Here is a 20402-nt window from a genome sequence, read left to right on the forward strand (position 1 = left end):
AGTGTTAACCACTGGACCACCAGGGAAGTCCCTACAGTTATCTTTTAAAAATAATTCTTATCTTTGTGTTTTTTTTTTTTGTTTTTTTTTTTGCGGTACGCGGGCCTCTCACTGTTGTGTCCTCTCCCATTGCGGAGCACAGGCTCCGGACGTGCAGGCTCAGTGGCCATGGCTCATGGGCCCAGCCGCTCCACGGCATGTGGGATCTTCCTGGACCGGGGCACGAACCTGTGTCCCCTGCATCGGCAGGCGGACTCTCAACCACTGTGCCACTAGGGAAGCCCAAAAATAATTCTTATCTTTGAAAGATACATATTGAAGATTGAATTGATGAAATGATATGATGCTTGAATTCTGCTTCAAAATAATCTAGTTCAGACTGAGGGATATAGGTGGAAACAAGATTGACCATAATCTGATCATTTTTAAATCTGAGTGATAGGTATAATGTGATGGTTCCTTATGTTCTTCTCTCTACTTTTCTATAATTTTGGAATTTTCCATAATAAAAATAATTGTTTTAGGTGCATGGGTAAGCTTTAGTGCACAGACCAGGTACTGTTCTGGTTGTTCAAGACTTTAGGCCCATGCAGGGGTCCTAGGTGAGCTTTTAGTGTCAATGTTGGTGAACACACAGCCTGTGCCTGATGAATATTGAATGAGTAAATGAAAGCAGAGAGGCATAAAGCTCTGACCCTTTTCTTCCTGTCTTTGCAGCGGAGCCCAGGGGGAATACGCTGGGCTAGCCACTATCCGAGCCTACTTAGACGGGAAAGGAGAGAGACACAGAACAGTGAGTGTGGACCGTTTGCTCACCGTCGGGGGGTGGGGGGAGGGCAGCAGGTTCAGCTTTAGGGTCCCTTTCATTCTGTGGGACACTCCCTCCAAGTCTTCTTGGAAGAAGCTGGGGAAACATAAAATCAAGAAACAAATGTCTGTGAACTGGCTATTACGATCCTTGCCTCCAAGACGTTTCACTGGACCATTTTGAGGGAAAACATTTGGAGATAAAAGGCTTTCTCTCAAAGCCAGTCTGTAAAAGTCAGCCAGTTGGCTGTGGACCTGCTCCCCGCAGGGAGCGAAGGGAGGAAGGGGCAGGAATGTTGCCATTCCAAGCCTCCCTCCTTGGCTCAGCCCTGGACAGAGGGCAGAGACTGAGCTTTCATTCTTCTGTAACTCCTACCGTGCCTGAGCACAGTTCTTGTCATATGTATGCTCAGAAAATATTTATTGGATAAATAAACTCCCTATTAAGTGATTCTCAGCTCTAAGCAACAAAAGAAGACATGGAGCAGAGTTCACGGTTCTGCTTCTTTGTTTGCTTTGGGTGAGAGTCTAGTCTCTAGGGTCCAAACTGCTTTTGGGGGTCCCTTGTGCGGCCAGCAGGTGCTAATGGGCTCGCCAGGCCTCCACTAATCCCCAAAGGCAGTGCCTTTAGCAGATGACCTAACAACACAGGCTTCAGATTGTGGCTGAAGGAGGTCTGTGTTCCCGGGACCTTCATTTTGGTGATGGCCACGTTAAACTTGAACTGCATGAGCTGTGGAGGTGGTGGTAGAGGGAGCAGTGGGTAGGATCCAGGAGCAGGTCGAAGCGTCTGCCCAGCCCAGGAGAGTTAGAGGAAAAGGTGCTGGGGTGGTCTGGCTGCCCACAGAAGTGGGGTGCAGTGGGTGGTAGTCCAATCTTAGTCCATTCCTGGTTTTATTAAAGCTGGAAGATTGTTTATGGCCAGTTGCCTGGATTTTGCAGTGAAGAATTTAAATACTATTTCACTTCCCTTTCACAAAAGGGGAGAAAAAAATTTTTCTCCCACCTTCCCTTGTTTATCCATCCTGATTACACAGGTGTGTTTTCCCAGGCCTTCGTCCTGGTTGGGGAATAGAATTGATTTTCAAAGACCTTTCGGAAAACAGGACATTTATTACTTGAATAAGTTATTGAAGACTGGCCACATGCAAGGTACTGTGCGTGCCAGTCCAGAGAGAGATCAAGCGATAAATCAGACAGATACAGTCCCTGATATTTCAACTTTTTTTTTTTGCTTGGGTGTTGAATTCTTTAACTTTCTAAGGAAGGGTTAGTTTGGAATTACAATTATTCTTTGGACCTCAGAACCTCAGCACTGTCATAGAGTCAGAAGGGAAACACTGGGACTCCAGTGAGAGGATGCCAGATGACTGACATTTAAAGTTGCTTTCTCTATTTTTCCTCCGTGGCTTCCATGTACTCAGTAGGCCCTGGAACTTCCCATTGTTATGTTCTTTAATCATGAGGTGTCTGGGACTCCTGGGGAGGGAGCCATTCATCCTGTGTAACCATCTTCATGTCGCTCCTGCTTTATGGAGAGGCCGCCGAGATCTACACTGTGGTGCTTGTGGAAGGCCAGTGAGCAGCTACCGAGAAAAGGCCAGCTAAACCCCGGGTCTGTCCACTCTGTGATACTTCCCATTCCTCCTGGGTTCCCTTGCTCTTTAGTCTGACACCCGGAGCTATCTGTGAATGTCTAGGAGTTGGGGACCAAACCAGAAAGGTCAAGGAAAAAGGATGAGAGACGTTTTGATTGGGCCTGGGCAGAGTTGTTCTGTGACTCATGGATTCTTTTTAGTTCCTTTTCCTTCTTTGTTTTTTCCAGTCCTCCCTTCTCTCTCAGTCCCCTTGTGTGTGACTTTTCTTCTGGCACCACTGTTCACACTACCATCACTGAAATGTTGGGAGAGGTTATTCCACTGAAGGACAGAGAGGAGTGGGATGCTGCATTTTGGGGGGTGGGTGAGGGGAGGCAGGGAAGGCTACCCAGTCACTGAGCTTGTAGAAATACAGAACTCTTAAGTTTGGAAATGTTGGCATCCTTTCTAGATTAAAGATTTTAAGTAAACCTAACTTTTTTAGTTAGAGAAAAAGAAAATGACTTATTATTCAAATAATCAGGGAGGACTTTTCAGCATCAGATGTCTAAGACAGCTGTTTCCATACAACAGACTCTAATGGAATCTAGTAAAATATATCCTTCTTTTGGAAAAAAAAAAGAATGTGGGGAAGTCATGTGCTACAGAACCTCCCGGGTTCCTGATGATTCTCTTATTTCAAGCTGTTTTGGAAGTTATTTTCACATTTACTCTTAGGTTAAATTTCAGAGGTTCCTAAAATGCAATGGCCAAGTTCTTGATTTACCAGTTTAACTTGAGAGAATACAAATTATTTAACAAACACTTATCTAGAAATTACCCTGTGCCAGGCACTGTCCTAAACACTTTATGATTATTAACTCAATTTGCCTGTCAAATACTAACTCAGGTTTGTGGATCAGAGGCTGAATTTCCTATACAAAGGGAAAACGCTGACCAAAAAACTTCCCCAAAAAACAAAAAAAACCCACCGCCAAAAAACACCCCCAAAACCTGTATGTATTTTTCTTTTCTCAGCTGCCTGAGGCAAAGGAGTGGCCTTTTGTTTTTCGATTTTACCTGTGGTAAGAAATTGATTTCCCTTGCAAAGTGGCCCTCCTCCTTAATCTGTCACTCATTCAGCAAGTCTTTTTTTTTTTTATAGATTTATTTTATTTATTTATTCATTTGTTTTTTGGCTGCGTTGGGTCTTCCGTTGCTGTGTGCTGGCTTTCTCTGGTTGTCGCAAGTGGGGGCTACTTTTCCTTGCAGTGAGTGGCTTCTCATTGCGGTGGCTTGTTGCGGAGCACAGGCTCTAGGTGCACAGGCTTCAGTAGTTGTGGCACACGGGCTTCAGTAGTTGTTGCTCATGGGCTTAGTTGCTCCGCGGCAAGTGGCATCTTACCAGAGCAGGGCTTGAACCCGTGTCCCCTGCATTGGCAGATGGATTCTTAACCACTGCACCACCAGGGAAGCCCCCAGCAAGGGTTTGAGGATGAGCTATGTTGGGTCTGTACCAGGTGCATTGGGGGGTTAGAAAAACACAGCATCCACCTAAACACTAACCAAAGAGGGTTAGTGTTGATAAAATAGCAAATCTGGGTCCTGTTATTTCCAAGTCCTTTGCAACGCCACAATTTTTAAAGTGAGGATCCACATAGAAAATCAGAAACATCTAACAGCAAAAAATTCCTGACAAAACCACTGAGACCTTTTCTTTCCGCTAATCCTTATATCAGGATGTGTATTAGTTTCCCATGGCTACTGTGACAAATTACTACAAATTTAGTGGCTTAGAACAACACAGGTTTTTTTTTCTTATAGTTATGGACGCTAGAAGTCTGAAATTGGTTTCACTTGGCTAAAGTCAGTGTGTTGGCAGGGCTCGTTCCTTCTGGAGGATCCAGGAGAGAATCTGTTTCTTTGCCTTTCCTAGTTTCTGGAGGCCTCCTACATTCCTTGACTCATGGCCCCTTCCTGCCATCACTCCAACCCCTTGTTCAGTTATCACATCTTCTACCTCCTCTGTAGTCAAAGCTTCCCCTGGTTCCTTATGATGAGAACACTTGTGAATGCATTTAGGGTCCAACCTATAATCCAGATTTCAAGATCCCATCTCAAGATCCTCAATTTCTCACCTCAAGATCCTTAACTTAATCACACCAGCAAAATCCCTTTTGCCAAATAAAGTCACATTCGTAGACTCTGGAATTAGAATGTGGACACATTTGGATGCTATTCAGTGTATCGCAAGATGAGTGACATTTTTAGCTTGGATGTTTTTGTTGCCTCGTAACTTCTCTGGTATGAATTCTTCATTGCGGCCTTTAACAAATATTTTATATTCACTTTTAAATATTCACCTTTCCCTTCCTTGATCAGTGTTCTGCCCAGAAGGTATCCTTTTATCCAAAGATCCTTTGGTAGAATAAAAATATCTTGTGAGAAAGGAAAAATAACTCCAGCGTTGGTCCTGAGAAATTAAAGAATTTAATACAAAAGGGAAACATTTAAACAAGAAAAAGGATTTGAGGACAACACAGCATGATCAGCATGAGACCAGTAACCATTCAAAAGAGGCACTAACTCTCTGTCTGCAGAAGAACAACAAAGTAATTTCATGTTTGCCTCTGTTTGTAGTTCTCTTTGGATCACATGCATTTTGCCTAAGTAGATGGCTTTGCCTAAGTAGATGGCTTTGCTGTTTTTGAGGAAACGGCTGTAAGCTAAATTTCCCCTTCATAAGCCCATTTTTATGATGCCCATCCATTTCTCTTCAAGGGGTGTCAGTATTGGTTCTGGGATTAAAAAAAAAGAAAAACAGGATTGTTTTCAGGGTCAATATTGCTTCTTCTTGTTGCTTTCTGTTGGAGGGAGCTCCATGAGGCCCTTTGCTGTAGTGGGGCACCATCAGATCATACAGAACACCTGTGTTCACATGATTTGGGGGCAGGAAGTGAAAATGATTTAAATCTGGGGATTTTTTTTTTTTTTTGCGGTACGCGGGCCTCTCACTGTTGTGGCCTCTCCCATTGCTGAGCACAGGCTCCGGACGCGCAGGCTCAGCGGCCATGGCTCACGGGCCCAGCCGCTCCGTGGCATGTGGGATCTTCCCGGACCGGGGCACGAACCCGTGTCCCCTGCATCGGCAGGCGGACTCTCAACCACTGCACCACCAGGGAAGCCCTAAATCTGGGAGTTTTAATGTTGTGCGTGCCTACCATCCGCCTTCCATAAGAATTCAGCACATCTTTAAGCTCTGGCTTAGGTTCTAGCTCTTGACATACTTTCTCTTGATCTCTTCAACTTGAAGTGGCACCCCGTTATTCTGAGTTCCTTTGGTACCTGTGGGCTCTAGACATTTTTTTAAAAGAATTTTTATTTCCCTAATTATACTGACAACGACAAGATGCTTTGGAAAGAGAGGAATGGCTTCCTCAGATAAGGGAGGAGGAAATGTTTCCACTGGCCAAGGAGACTAGGTTGAGGTGATGTAGTCCCTGTTTAAAGGGTCCTTTTATTTATTTGTTTATTTTTATATTTTAATCTGACCGCACCGCCCGGCATGTGGGATCTTAGTTCCCCAACCAGGGATCGAACCCGCGTCCCCTGCACTGGAAGCGCGGAGTCTTAGCCACTGGACCTCCAGGGAAGTCCTTCTAGACATTTATTTATATGGATGCCAGCCTTGTCAGTGAATGCAGTGTGTGAGCACAGGGCAGGGGCTGATCGGCATTTGTGCTTAGTTATGATTCTCATGGCAACTAACAATTCATTGCACAGAGTAAGCATCCAATAATGAAGTAGTCATTGGTGTGTTGGCACTGGGAGGCCTTGGAATATGTCGACTATTACTTCTTCTGGTCTCAGTAGAGCCAAGCAGAGCACTGGAGCTGTGATGTGTACATTTGAGTCCCAGAGTTTAACTTCCAATCTCACGTTCTTGTAAGGTGCTTTCTATATATTATAGGTGAGACAAGGTTAGAATAAGTCTAGGCCTGTTTTTGGTGTTGCTGGGATAAGGGAGGAGAGTATTAATATTCTGAAAGTCTTTAGGGAACAGTATTTGGGGATTCAGTGTAAACTCCTGTTGGACATTGTTTTGTAATACGGTACTAATGAAATAGTAGTAGACTTTAAGGCACTACTGGTCAATTTAAATAGCACGTGACACCTATTGAATTTGTGCTCCAAGTATTTTGTAGGACTTTTCTGTCATTATGAATAGCCTGGTGATTTTTCTCTCCTTCCTTCCTTTCATTCCACTCCTAAGGTTTGCCTCATTCCAAAATCCGCACATGGAACCAATCCTGCAAGTGCACACATGGCAGGCATGAAGATTCAGCCTGTGGAGGTGGATAAATACGGGAATATCGATGCAGCTCACCTCAAGGCTATGGTACTCATCTTCCACTTAACAGATGGGGGAGGTCTGGGTTGGAAAGAAGTTGTGGGGATCAGGGATGGTTTATCTTCTTTTGCATTCTAATTAAAAGACTGCAGTTCCTCCTCTGAATGAGTCTAGGGGGAATGGCATAAAATCAGACAACCTAGCCGACTCTATAAGAAAAATAAAAGCAAGAGTCACATTTCTGGTCCAGAGTAAAGCTGACCACAGTCTATTTTACCTCTTCCTTCTCTAACAGGGAGAAAGTCCTTTACGCTGAAATCCCCTCATCTAATGTGTGCATGTGTAAGAAACTGAATTATTCACAGTGGTAGTAAGGATACTCCTTGCAGGATCTACCTGCCTCCTTCTGCCCAACCTTCCCCTCCTTCCCCCATTAACAGTCTCACTGGCAGTCACTGGTCTGCTCAATCTTTGTGTTGGGAATTAAAACATAAATGTAGATTTTGCAGATGCTTGTGATGGGCCCAACCGTTACCTGCTGAATTTCAGGCAATATTCCATCTTCCTTCTTCCAGCACCAATCCCCACTCCCAACCTCCCAACCTCCAGGAAGAGGTTGCCTAGCAACTGTATCTGCTTTCCACTGGTGGACTGGAGGCTGCATCTTAAGAGGGAAGGAAATCACTTGAATAGCAATGTGATTTTGTCGGGGTTATTAGGTATGGAGACTGAGAACTTCATGTAACTACCTCAAAGGGAAGATGAAAACACACAACGCTGCTCACCTCTCGTACCCACCCTCCTGCTTCCATAGCTCCATAAAGTTTTTACTGATAAATATTCTGCGCCTGTAGTTATAATTATTAAGTCTCTCCAAAATAGGATATGACCTTAAAATTTTTTCTTTTCATTTCCACATGAGCCTATTCACTGACTTGCTGGTCAAAAAAACGGGAACATGCCTTTTATATATGCTTGCCTTCTGTCAAAAGGAAAAACGATGGAGTTTTTTTTTTAATCAGAGCAGAACACTCCTAGTGGGAATTCTAATTTCAGTAGAATGGGAGGGAAAGGGGATAAGGGTGGATATGGCAAGATGAGCAGAGAGAGAGATTAACTGTGAGAATCAACTTGTCTGGAACCGAAAAGATCTGAAGTAATTATTGAGATGATTTGAACCGAAGGAAAACCACTTTAGAGAGTTGAGCCCAAAATACCCAAAAATCTTCTGAACAGTTTTTTGGTTTTGACAATGGAGACCTATCCTGAAGGGATCTTGTTATTTCTTTGGAATGATTTACAAAGGGGGTAATGGCTGTGGACCTTCTATTAGTGTCATCCTACATTGAGACAGTTCCAGGAATGAAAAGAACAAGTCCTCGTCTTTCTTAATCCTTTAAAATAAAAAGCGAGGGATTGGCTAAGAAAGAAACATTCCCTCTCATTGTCTCCCTCTGCCCTTTTTTATCTTTCAGGTGGATAAACACAAGGAGAACCTGGCAGCAATCATGATTACGTACCCATCCACCAATGGAGTGTTTGAAGAGAACATCGGAGATGTGTGTGACCTGATCCACCAACACGGAGGACAGGTCTACCTGGACGGAGCAAATATGAATGCTCAGGTGGGCAGTGTGAGAGGGCTCCCTGAGAAAATGGTTAAGTACAAAAAAGAAAAAATTCATTTTCTTTGATTTCTTGCCAGTTGTCTTAAAACATGACACTGAATTCAGAACAGAGACTGACTTTTTCTATATTGCCAAATCAAAGAAAGTATGTACCACAATTTCACTGAGATTACAGACCCTAAGGAGGTCATGGGTGATGCTGAGGAGGAGGTAAAAAGGTTGAAGGGAAGCAGGGAGTGAGCTGAATGTCCTTAGCTTGTCACAGGGTGTTATCCCTCTGGGGGTACTAAAGGCGATGAGGTCACCTGACTCCCTTTCTGAGGGAATTTAGACCCAAGTTTTGGCCACTGGTGGCTGTTGATCTTCCATGGCCTTGGACTAGCTTCAGCTTCATCAGTGTGAAACAGCTGAATAGCTCTGTCCCCGAAGGGCTGATCCTGACTTCTTGGCAGGGCTTCGGGGGTGTGGTGGTGGTTTGTGTGATGTGTACCTTTGAGGAAATGCGTTAGGGAGACTGGAGGACAGGGACTTATCATCTTTTTAAGAGTCTTCTCAGCTTCCTCCTCTCCTTTTTTTTAAAAAATAAATTTATTTATTTATTTTGGGCTGCATTGCGTCTTTGTTGCTGCACGCTGGCTTTCTCTAGTTGCAGCGAGCGGGGGCTACTCTTTGTTGCTGTGCACGGGCTTCTCATTGCGGTGGCTTCTCTTTGTTGCGGAGCACGGGCTCTAGGCACGTGGGCTTCAATAGTTGTGGCTTGCGGGCTCTAGAGCGCAGGCTTAGCGGTTGTAGCGCACGGGCTTAGTTGCTCTGTGGCATGTGGGATCTTCCCAGACAAGGGCTGGAACCCGTATCCCCTGCATTGGCAGGTGGATTCTTAACCACTGCGCCACCAGGGAAGTCCCTTATTTTAAAAAAAGAAGTTTTTTTAACCATTTCAGACTCTCTGCTTTTCTTTGCTCCTGTCTGATTTCTTTTGAGTAGTCCAGGGATTCTGTTGCTTCAGTAGCATAAATGGATTCTTTATCTTTGACCACATTCACAATTAGTCCAAATGCCAAAGTGGCAGGAACACTCATTGAATGTTGTGGCCGGTACCAGGATGGTCCAGGAAAGCTGTCAGCCTCCCTTTCTCTCCCTCGGCTCAGTATTCTCTCCATCAGCCTTTCAGCCCTTTATAGCCACGTGCCCTAAGGGGCCCTTTGGTAAAGTGCATAATACCCAAAGCAGGGGTGCTAGAAATTGCCTGTTTCAATAGCAGGGAGGTACTATCCTTTCTTGCGCTAGGGGTACTTCCTCTTCTCCCTCTTGGGGTGAATACTTAGGAATTGACTGTATATTCAAATCTAAATTAGGCTAAAAAGTCAGTTGCTGTTTCCATAGAAACCACAAGCCACGCTGCCTGTGGGATGCCAGGTTTAGGTTGCAGTATTTTTTTTTTTTAACATCTTTATTGGAGTATAATTGCTTTACAATGTAGTGTTAGTTTCTGCTGTATAACAAAGTGAATCAGTTATATATATACATATATCCCCATATCCCCCCCCCACCTCTTGTGTCTCCCTCCCACCCTCCCTATCCCACCCCTCTAGGTGGTCACAGAGCACCGAGCTGACTTCCCTGGGCTATGCAGCTGCTTCCCACTAGCTATCTGTTTTACATTTGGAAGTGTATATATGTCAGTACTACTCTCTCATTTTGTCCCAGCTTACCCTTCCCCCTCCCCGTGTCCTCAAGTCCATTCTCTACATCTGCTTCTTTATTCCTGTCCTGCCCCTAGGTTCATCAGAACCATGTTTCTTTTTTTTAAGATTCCATATAAATGTGTTAACACACGGTATTTGTATGACAAATTTGTATGACAGACTCTAGATCCATGCACCTCACTACAAATAGTTGAATTTCGTTCTTTTTATGGCTGAGTAATATTCCATTGTATATATGTGCCACATCTTCTTTATCCATTCATCTGTCGATGGACACTTAGGTTGCTTCCATGTCCTGGCTATTGTAAATAGTGCTGCAATGAACGTTGTGGTACATGTCTCTTTTTTTTTTTTTTTTGCGGTACGCGGGCCTCTCACTGCTGTGGCCTCTCCCATTGCGGAGCACAGGCTCCAGACGCACAGGCTCAGTGGCCATGGCTCACGGGCCCAGCCGCTCCACGGCATGTGGGATCCTCCCGGACCGGGACACGAACCCGTGTCCCCTGCATCGGCAGGCGGACTCTCAACCACTGCGCCACCAGGGAAGCCCCATGCCTCTTTTTGAATTATGGTTTTCTCAGAGTATATGCCCAGTAGTGGGATTGCTGGGTCATATGGTGGTTCTATTTGTAGATTTTTAAGGCACCTCCATACTGTTCTCCATAGTGGCTGTATCAATTTACATTCCCACCAACAGTGCAAGAGGGTTCCCTTTTCTCTACACCCTCTCCAGCACTTATTGTTTGTAGATATTTTGATGATGGCCATTCTGACTGGTGTGAGGTGATACCTCATTGTAGTTTTGATTTGCATTTCTCTAATGGTTAGTGATGTTGAGCATCCTTTCATGTGTTTGTTGGCAATCTGTATATCTTCTTTGGAGAAATGTCTATTTAGGTCTTCTGCCCATTTTTTGGATTGGGTTGTTTGTTTTTTTTGACATTGAGCTGCATGAGCTGCTTGTATATTTTGGAGATTAATCCTTTGTCAGTTGCTTTGTTTACAAATATTTTCTCCCATTCTGAGGGCTGTCTTTTCGTCTTGTTTATGATTTCCTTTGCTGTGCAAAAGCTTTTAAGTTGTATTGGGTCCCATTTGTTTATTTTTGTTTTTATTTCCATTTCACTAGGAGGTGGGTCAAAAAGGATGTTGCTGTGATTGATGTCATAGACTGTTCTGCCTATGTTTTCCCCTAAGAGTTTTATAGTGTCTGGCCTTAAATTTAGGTCTTTAATCCATTTTGAGTTTATTTTTGTATACAGTGTTAGGGAGTGTTCTAATGTCATTCTTTTACATGTAGCTATCCAGTTTTCCCAGCACCATTTATTGAAGAGACTCTCTTTCCTCCATTGTATATTCTTGCCTCCTTTATCAAAGATAAGGTGACCATATGTGTGTGGGTTTATCTCTGGGCTTTCTATCCTGTTCCATTGATCTATATTTCTGTTTTCGTGCCAGTACTATACTGTCTTGATGACTGTAGCTTTATAGTATAGTCTGAAGTCAGGGAGCCTGATTCCTCCAGCCCTGTTTTTCCTACTCAAGATTGCTTTGGCTCTTCGGACTCTTTTGTGTTTCCATACAAATTGTGAAATTTTTTGTTCTAGTTCTGTGGAAAATGCCAGTGGTAGTTTGATAGGGATTACATTGAAACTGTAGATTGCTTTGGGTAGTATAGTCATTTTCACAATGTTGATTCTTCCAATCAAGAACATGGTATATCTCTGCATCTCTTTCTATGTCTTTAATTTTTTTCATCAGTGTCTTATAATTTTCTGCATACAGGTCTTTTGTCTCCTTAGGTAGGTTTATTCCTAGGCATTTTATTGTTTTTGTTGCAATGGTAAATGGGAGTGTTTCCTTAATTTCTCTTTCAGAATTTTCATCATTAGTGTATAGGAATGCAAGAGATTTCTGTGCATTAATTTTGTATCCTGCTACTTTACCAAATTCATTGATTAGCTCTAGTAGTTTTCTGGTAGCATCTTTAGGATTCTTTATGTATAGTGTCATGTCATCTGCAAAGAGTGACAGTTTTTCTTTTCCGATTTGGATTCCTTTTATTTCTTTTTTTTTTTTTCATTGTAACAAATTCAATAAATTCTTTTTTTTTTTTTTTTTTACATATGTTCCCATATCTCTTCCCTCTTGCGTCTCCCTCCCTCCCACCCTCCCTATCCCACCCCTCCAGGCGGTCACAAAGCACCGAGCTGATCTCCCTGTGCTATGTGGTTGCTTCCCACTAGCTATCTACCTTACATTTGGTAGTGTATATATGTCCATGCCTCTCTCTCGCTTTGTCACAGTTTACCCTTCCCCCTCCCCATATCCTCAAGTCCATTCTCTAGTAGGTCTGTGTCTTTATTCCTGTCTTACCCCTAGGTTCTTCGTGACATTTTTTTTTCTTAAATTCCATATATATGTGTTAGCATACAGTATTTGTCTTTCTCTTTCTGACTTACTTCACTCTGTATGACAGACTCTAGGTCCATCCACCTCATTACAAATAGCTCGATTTCGTTTCTTTTTATGGCTGAGTAATATTCCATTGTAGATATGTGCCACATCTTCTTTATCCATTCATCCAATGATGGACACTTAGGTTATTTCCACCTCCGGACTATTGTACATAGAGCTGCAATGAACATTTTGGTACATGACTCTTTTTGAATTATGGTTTTCTCAGGGTATATGCCCAGTAGTGGGATTGCTGGGTTATATGGGAGTTCTACTTGTAGTTTTTTAACGAACCTCCATACTGTTCTCCACAGTGGCTGTACCAATTCACATTCCCACCAGCAGTGCAAGAGTGTTCCCTTTTCTCCACACCCTCTCCAGCATTTATCGTTTCTAGATGTTTTGATGATGGCCATTCTGACTGGTGTGAAATGATATCTCATCGCAGTTTTGATTTGCATTTCTTTAATGATTAATGATGTTGGGCATTCTTTCATGTGTTTGTTGGCAGTCTGTATATCTTCTTTGGAGAAATGTCTATTTAGGTCTTCTGCCTATTTTTGGATTGGGTTGTTTGTTTTTTTGTTATTGAGCTGCATGAGCTGCTTAGAAATTTTGGAAATTAATCCTTTGTCAGTTGCTTCATTTGCAAATATTTTCTCCCGTTCTGAGGGTTGTCTTTTGGTCTTGTTTATGGTTTCCTGTGCTGTGCAAAAGCTTTGAAGTTTCATTAGGTCCCATTTGTTTATTTTTGTTTTCATTTCCATTTCTCTAGGAGGTGGGTCAAAAAGGATCTTGCTGTGATTTATGTCATAGAGTGTTCTGCCTATGTTTTCCTCTAAGAGTTTGATAGTTTCTGGCCTTACATTTAGCTCTTTAATCCATTTTGAGCTTATTTTTATGTATGGTGTTAGGGAGTGATCTAATCTCATACTTTTCCATGTACCTGTCCAGTTTTCCCAGCACCACTTATTGAAGAGGCTGTCCTTTCTCCACTCTACATTCCTGCCTCCTTTATCAAAGATAAGGTGACCATATGTGCGTGGGTTTATCTCTGGGCTTTCTATCCTGTTCCATTGATCTATCTTTCTGTTTTTGTGCCAGTGCCATACTGTCTTGATTACTGTAGCTTTGTCGTATAGTCTGAAGTCAGGGAGCCTGATTCCTCCAGCTCCGTTTTTCGTTCTCAAGATTGCTTTGGCTATTCGGGGTCTTTTGCGTTTCCATACAAATTGTGAAATTTTTGTTCTAGTTCTGTGAAAAATGCCAGTGGTTGTTTGATAGGGATTGCATTGAATCTGTAGATTGCTTTGGGGTAGAGTCATTTTCACAGTGTTGATTATTCCAATCCAAGAACATGGTATATCTCTCCATCTATTTGTATCATCTTTAATTTCTTTCATCAGTGTCTTATAATTTTCTGCATTCAGGTCTTTTGTCTCCTTAGGTAGGTTTATTCCTAGATGTTTTATTCTTTTTGTTGCAATGGTAAATGGGAGTGTTTTCTTGATTCCACTTTCAGATTTTTCATCATTAGTGTACAGGAATGCCATAGATTTCTGTGCATTGATTTTGTATCCTGCTACTTTACCATATTCATTGATTAGGTCTAGTAGTTTTCTGGTAGCATCTTTAGGATTCTCTATGTATAGTATCATGTCATTTGCAAACAGTGACAGCTTTACTTTTTCTTTTCCAATTTGGATTCCTGTTATTTCCTTTTCTTACCTGATTGCTGTGGCTAAAAGTTCCAAAACTATGTTGAATAAGAGTGGTGAGAGTGGGCAACCTTGTCATGTTCCTGATCTTAGTGGAAATGCGTTCAGTTTTTCACCATTGTGGACGATGTTGGCTGTGGGTTTGTCATATATGGCCTTTATTATGTTGAGGAAAGTTACCTGTATGCCTACTTTCTGCAGGGTTTTTATCATAAATGGGTGTTGAATTTTGTTGAAAGCTTTCTCTGCATCTACTGAGATAATCATATGGTTTTTCTCCTTCAGTTTGTTAATATGGTTTATCATATTGATTGATTTGCGTATATTGAAGAATCCTTGCATTCCTGGAATAAACCCCACTTGATCATGGTGTATGATCCTTTTAATGTGCTGTTGGATTCTGTTTGCTAGTATTTTGTTGAGGCTTTTTGCATCTGTGTTCATCAGTGATATTGGCCTGTAGTTTTCTTTCTTTGTGTCATCCTTGTCTGGTTTTGGTATCAGGGTGATGGTGGCCTTGTAGAATGAGTTTGGGAGTGTTCCTTCCTCTGCTATATTTTGGAAGAGTTTGAGAAGGATAGGTGTTAGCTCTTCTCTAAATGTTTGGTAGAATTCGCCTGTGAAGGCATCTGGTCCTGGGCTCTTGTTTGTTGGAAGATTTTTAATCACAGTTTCAGTTTCAGTGCTTGTGATTGGTCTGTTCATAATTTTTATTTCTTCCTGTTTCAGTCTTGGCAGGTTGTGCCTTTCTAAGAATTTGTCCATTCCTTCCAGGTTGTCCATTTTATTGGCATAGAGTTGCTTGCAGTAATCTCTCATGATCTTTTGTATTTCTGCAGTGTCAGTTGTTACATCTGCTTTTTCATTTCTAATTCTATTGATTTGAGTCTTCTCCCTTTTTTTCTTGATGAGTCTGGCTAATGGTTTATCAATTTTGTTTATCTTCTCAAAGAACCAGCTTTTAGTTTTATTGATATTTGCTATCATTTCCTTCATTTCTTTTTCATTTATTTCTGATCTGATTTTTATGATTTCTTTCCTTCTGCTAACTTTCGGGTTTTTTTGTTCTTCTTTCTCTAATTGCTTTAGGTGCAAGGTTAGGTTGTTTATTTGAGATGTTTTCTGTTTCTTAAGGTAGGATTGTATTGCTATAAACTTCCCTCTTAGAACTGCTTTTGCTGCATCCCATAGGTTTTGGGTCATCATGTCTCCATTGTCATTTGTTTCTAGGTATGTTTTCATTTCCTTTTTGATTTCTTCAGTGATCACTTCGTTATTAAGTAGTGTATTGTTTAGCCTCCATGTGTTTGTATTTTTTACAGATCTTTTCCTGTAATTGATATCTAGTCTCATAGCGTTGTGGTCGGAGAAGATACTTGATACAATTTCAATTTTCTTAAATTTATGAAGGCTTGATTTGTGACCCAAGATATGATCTATCCTGGAGAATGTTCCATGAGCACTTGAGAAAAATGTGTATTCTGTTGTTTTTGGATGGAATGTCCTATAAATATCAATTAAGTCCATCTTGTTTAATGTATCATTTAAAGCTTGCATTTCCTTATTTATTTTCATTTTGGATGATCTGTCCATTGGTGAAAGTAGGGTGTTAAAGTCCCCTACTATGAATGTGTTACTGTTGATTTCCCCTTTTATGGCTGTTAGTATTTGCCTTATGTATTGAGGTGCTCCTATGTTGGGTGCATAAATATTTACAATTGTTATATCTTCTTCTTGGATCAATCCCTTGGTCATTATGTAGTGTCCTTCTATGTCTCTTCTAATAGTTTTTACTTTCAAGTCTATTTTGTCTGATATGAGAATTGCTACTCCAGCTTTCTTTTGATTTCCATTTGCATGGAATATCTTTTTCCATCCCCTCACTTTCAGTCTGTATGTGTCCCTAGGTCTGAAGTGGGTCTCTTGTAGACAGCATATATACAGGTCTTGTTTTTGTATCCATTCAGCCAGTCTGTGTCTTTTGGTTGGAGCATTAAACCATTTACATTTAAGGTAATTATCGATATGTATGTTCCTATTACCATTTTCTTAATTGTGTTGGGTTTGTTATTGTAGGTCTTTTTCTTCTCCTGTGTTTCCTGCCTAGAGAAGTTCCTTTAGCATTTGTTGTAAAGCTGGTTTAGTGGTCTGAATTCTCTTAGCTTTTGCTTGTCTGTAAAAGTTTTAATTTCTCCGTCGAATCTGAATGAGATCCTTGCTAGGTAGAGTAATCTTGGTTTTAGGTTTTTCCCTTTCATCAGTTTAAGTATGTCCTGCCACTCCCTTCTGGCTTGCAGAGTTTCTGCTGAAAGATCAGCTGTTAACCTCATAGGGATTCCCTTGTATGTTTTTTGTTGATTTTCCCTTGCTGCTTGTAATGTTTTTTCTTTGTATTTAATTTTTGTTGGTTTGATTAATATGTGTCTTGGCGTATCTCTCTTTGTATTTTTCCTGTATGGGACTCTCTGTGCTTCCTGGCCTTGATTGACTATTTCCTTTCCCATGTTAGGGAAGTTTTCAACTATAATCTCTTCGGTTATTTTCTCAGTCCCTTTCTTTTTCTCTTTTTCTGGGACCCCTATAATTCGAATGTTGGTGTGTTTAATGTTGTCCCAGAGGTCTCTGAGACTGTCCTGAATTCTTTTCATTCTTTTTTCTTTATTCTGCTCTGCAGTAGTTATTTACACTATTTTATCTTCCAGGTCATTCCTCCGTTCTTCTGCCTCAGTTATTCTGCTATTGATTCCTTCTAGAGAATTTTAAATTTCATTTGGTGTGTTGTTCATCATTGTTTGTTTGCTCTTTAGTTCTTCTGGGTCCTTGTTAAACATTTCTTGTATTTTCTCCATTCTATTTCCAAGATTTTGGATCCCCTTTAGTATCATTCCTCTGAATTCTTTTTCAGGTAGACTGCCTATTTCCTCTTCATTTGTTTGTTCTGGTGGGTTTTTACCTTGCTCCTTCATCTGCATATTTCTCTGTCTTCTCATTTTGCTTAACTTACTGTGTTTGGGGTCTCCTTTTCGCAGGCTGTAGGTTCATAGTTCCCATTGTTTTTGGTGTCTGCCCCCAGTGGGTGAGGTTGGTTCAGTGGCTGGTGTAGGCTTCCTGGTGGAGGGGACTGGTGCCTGTGTTCTGGTGGGTGGGGCTGGATCTTGTCTTTCTGGTGGGCAGGGCCGTGTCCGGTAATGTGTCTTGGGGTGTCTGTGAACTTAGTATGATTTTAGGCAGCCTCTTAGCTAATGGGTGGCTTGTGTTCCTGTCTTGCTAGTTCATTGGCATGGGCATCCAGCACTGGAGCTTCCTGGCTGTTGGGTGGAGCTGGGTCTTAGCACTGAGATGGAGATCTCTGGGAGAGCTGTCGCTGATTGATATTATGTGGGACTGGGAGGTCTCTGGTGTACCAATGTCCTGAGCTCGGCTTTCCCACCTCAGAGGCTCAGGCCTGACACCAGGCCGGAGCACCAAGACCTTGTCAGCCACACCGCAGGTAGGAGACAGCTAAATATGCAGGTATCTCAGTGGCTTCTTAAATGATGGGAAGATGTGATGCATGAAGGACACCAACTCAAGTCTCACAGCTTAGTTCTGTGATCTTGGACCAGGCAGTTAACTTCCCTGTGCCTCAGATTTCCTTTTGTGCAGCACCTCCTCGCCCCAGAGGCCCAGTCAGGTGCGAGGGAAGGGCTGTCGCTCACAGGCTGTGCTGGGAGGAAGCCCGGGAGGCTGGTGCAGGACTGCCAGAGCAGTCAGATGCCTGGCACGGTATTAGATGCTCAAGATACGGGAGTGAACGAGAGAGATGATATACTTTGGCCTCCTGAAGTTTATATTCAGTTGTATTTATATCGAGCAGGGCATATAATTTCCTTGTCTCAATTCTCTCATCTGTGGAGGGAGAAGAGACAGGCACTGCGTCCCACTCACTGTGTTCTTGGGGAAAGCGCTCCGCCTCCTTGGCCTTGGGAGGGCCTCACACCAGCATGTGTAGGGCGAGGGTGGGGTACCTAGTGCCCAGAGGCCTGCCTCCTTGCGGCATTTGGGAGGTAAAGGGGGACCACTTTACCTCCCAACGGGAAACTCAGCGCCCCTGTCCGCAGCCGAAGAACCGGCAGTTTAAAGGCCACGGGCACACGGAAGGCGAGGGATGCTGGCGGGGGCGGCCTGGTTGCGGTATTAAGTATGTTTCTGTGAACAGCTCCATCTGCCTTTCCTCTCAGGGGGAACAGCATGGCCGCCTCTCCAGAACACCCCTTCGAGCTGTTGACTTTTGCTTTTGGCTCTTTCCCTTTGTGGTAGGTGGGAATCTGTCGTCCTGGAGACGTTGGGTCTGATGTCTCACACCTAAATCTTCACAAGACCTTCTGCGTTCCCCATGGCGGAGGTGGCCCTGGCATGGGGCCCATCGGAGTGTGAGTTCTGGGCCCTGGTTGCAGGATGGCTTTGGAGACTGAGAATCAAAGATGGGTCTCAAACTCTCTGTTCTTCTCATCGAGGTCTTCAAGTGTCAGGATACCTTCACATGTGGCCTATAAGGGCTGGGTGAGGAGCAGTGAAAGGGGTGCTTTTAGGGTTTGTCTAAGGAGAAACAGACTTAGATTTTGTTAACCACAGTGTGTGACCACACTCAGCTCCCAGTCACGCATAGACAGAGCAGGATTATTAACAGTGATGAATAGGGAGCTTTACGGAGCATTATGGCTGAGAACCGGCATATTAGCACCTAGAAGTGCCTCTCAGACTTTAATTTAAACTTCTAAGCAGCTTTTCTTTGTTTCTTTTTAAATCAGCTGATGGTTACACCTGAGGATCTAACACATAACACGGTGACTATAGTTGAGAACACTATTGTATAATTGAAATTTGCTAAGAGAGTAGAACTTAAATGCCCCTCCCCCCCAAAAAAAGTGAATTGGGTGTAAGATGTTGAACGCTTTGCGGCCTGAATTCTTATTACATCTGAGAGAAGTAAGAAGGAAACAGACCTTATTACTAGAAATAATTGGATGAAGTCAGAATAAGACTAAAGCAGTATCTCGTAGCAGTTGATAACTTTACACCATGAAGCCAAATCATCTCATGAAAATGGTGCTGAGCAGCCATTTCCTGAGCATCTTCATTTTTCCAAAACTGTGCCAAAGGGGGTCAGTCTTCAGGAATGCTGCGAGCCTGGCCCCCTTGCTTTTTTCTTCTTTCCTTTTTGATTACTATTATTTATAGTAAGTGAAGGAGGCCCAGTGCCTCAGCTGTGGGGGAGGCAGGGTGGCTGATGTTCACATGCTGGCCTCTGATGTGTTACCCCACGGGGCTTCTCAGCAGCGTCCTTCTATATCCCTTAGATGCCTTGGGAAAGAGTGTGGGAGCCGTGGCTGGGAGGGAGAGGGTGTGTAGGGCTGGGATGTCACCACATTCTTGTGAGCCCATGGCCCTGTATACTATTCCAGGCTGCTTGTCTCTGCCAGATTCGCCGCCCCGGTTCTTGGGTGAGCTGCTGGGATGCTGATGGCTGCTGAGCCATGCCTCCAGCAGAGGAGGAAGGAAGGAACACTTCCTGAACATCTGCCCCTTAGCAGGTGCCGGGTCCCTCCCATGTCAGAGTTCCTCTGCTAGGAATAGAGCTTCCTGAGAGGGCCCAGCACCTGCCTGTTTGGTTAGACTGGATCTTTTTACAGCTTCTAAATTTGTATTTAAAAAAACAATACAGGAAGAAGCATCTTGTCCCTTTTCTGCCTAATCATCCCATCATTTCGGTAAAGCCAAGCGAAGATGCCCGGCCTTTGGGTACCGTCAGCGCGGCCCCATGGGGCTCCAGTTCCATCTTGCCCATTTCATGGGCTTATATTAAGGTGAGGCCTATGGATGTGTGTTAGAGGGGTGGGGGGGGTGTGATGTGTGGGTGGGGAACTGAGACTGCAGACTTGAAAATTGCTGACTTGAGTGGAGAAACCTTCCTAAAGAGATCAGCTAAAACTCATTTTGTCTCTTCTTCATCAGGCTGTTTTCCTTTGGGTTCTCATAGTGGGTTTAACACCAGAGGAATTGACATGCCAGATATATTTTTCCAGACAGAGTTAAGTACCATGAGTCATATAGATGTTCTGGCCACGTCATTTGGTTTCCTGTAGGATTTGTACAGCCCCTCGCAAGTGAAAAACAGT

At 42.9% G+C, this 20402-nt stretch overlaps 1 protein-coding gene across 1 annotated transcript in view; it reads left to right on the plus strand.

Moving 5' to 3' along the window:
- The window catches only part of GLDC (glycine decarboxylase), a 99683-nt gene that overhangs the window by 62505 nt on the left and 16776 nt on the right, over positions 1 to 20402 (plus strand). The window contains exons 16-20 of the mRNA XM_065878897.1: positions 718 to 793; positions 6658 to 6783; positions 8211 to 8360; positions 18544 to 18656; positions 19949 to 20090. Of these exons, the coding sequence (XP_065734969.1) occupies positions 718 to 793; positions 6658 to 6783; positions 8211 to 8360; positions 18544 to 18656; positions 19949 to 20090 (607 nt within the window). The remainder of the gene's footprint in view (positions 1 to 717; positions 794 to 6657; positions 6784 to 8210; positions 8361 to 18543; positions 18657 to 19948; positions 20091 to 20402) is intronic.

The sequence above is a fragment of the Phocoena phocoena genome, chromosome 6 (genome assembly GCF_963924675.1).
Source record: "Phocoena phocoena chromosome 6, mPhoPho1.1, whole genome shotgun sequence".
Lineage (NCBI taxonomy): Eukaryota > Metazoa > Chordata > Mammalia > Artiodactyla > Phocoenidae > Phocoena > Phocoena phocoena.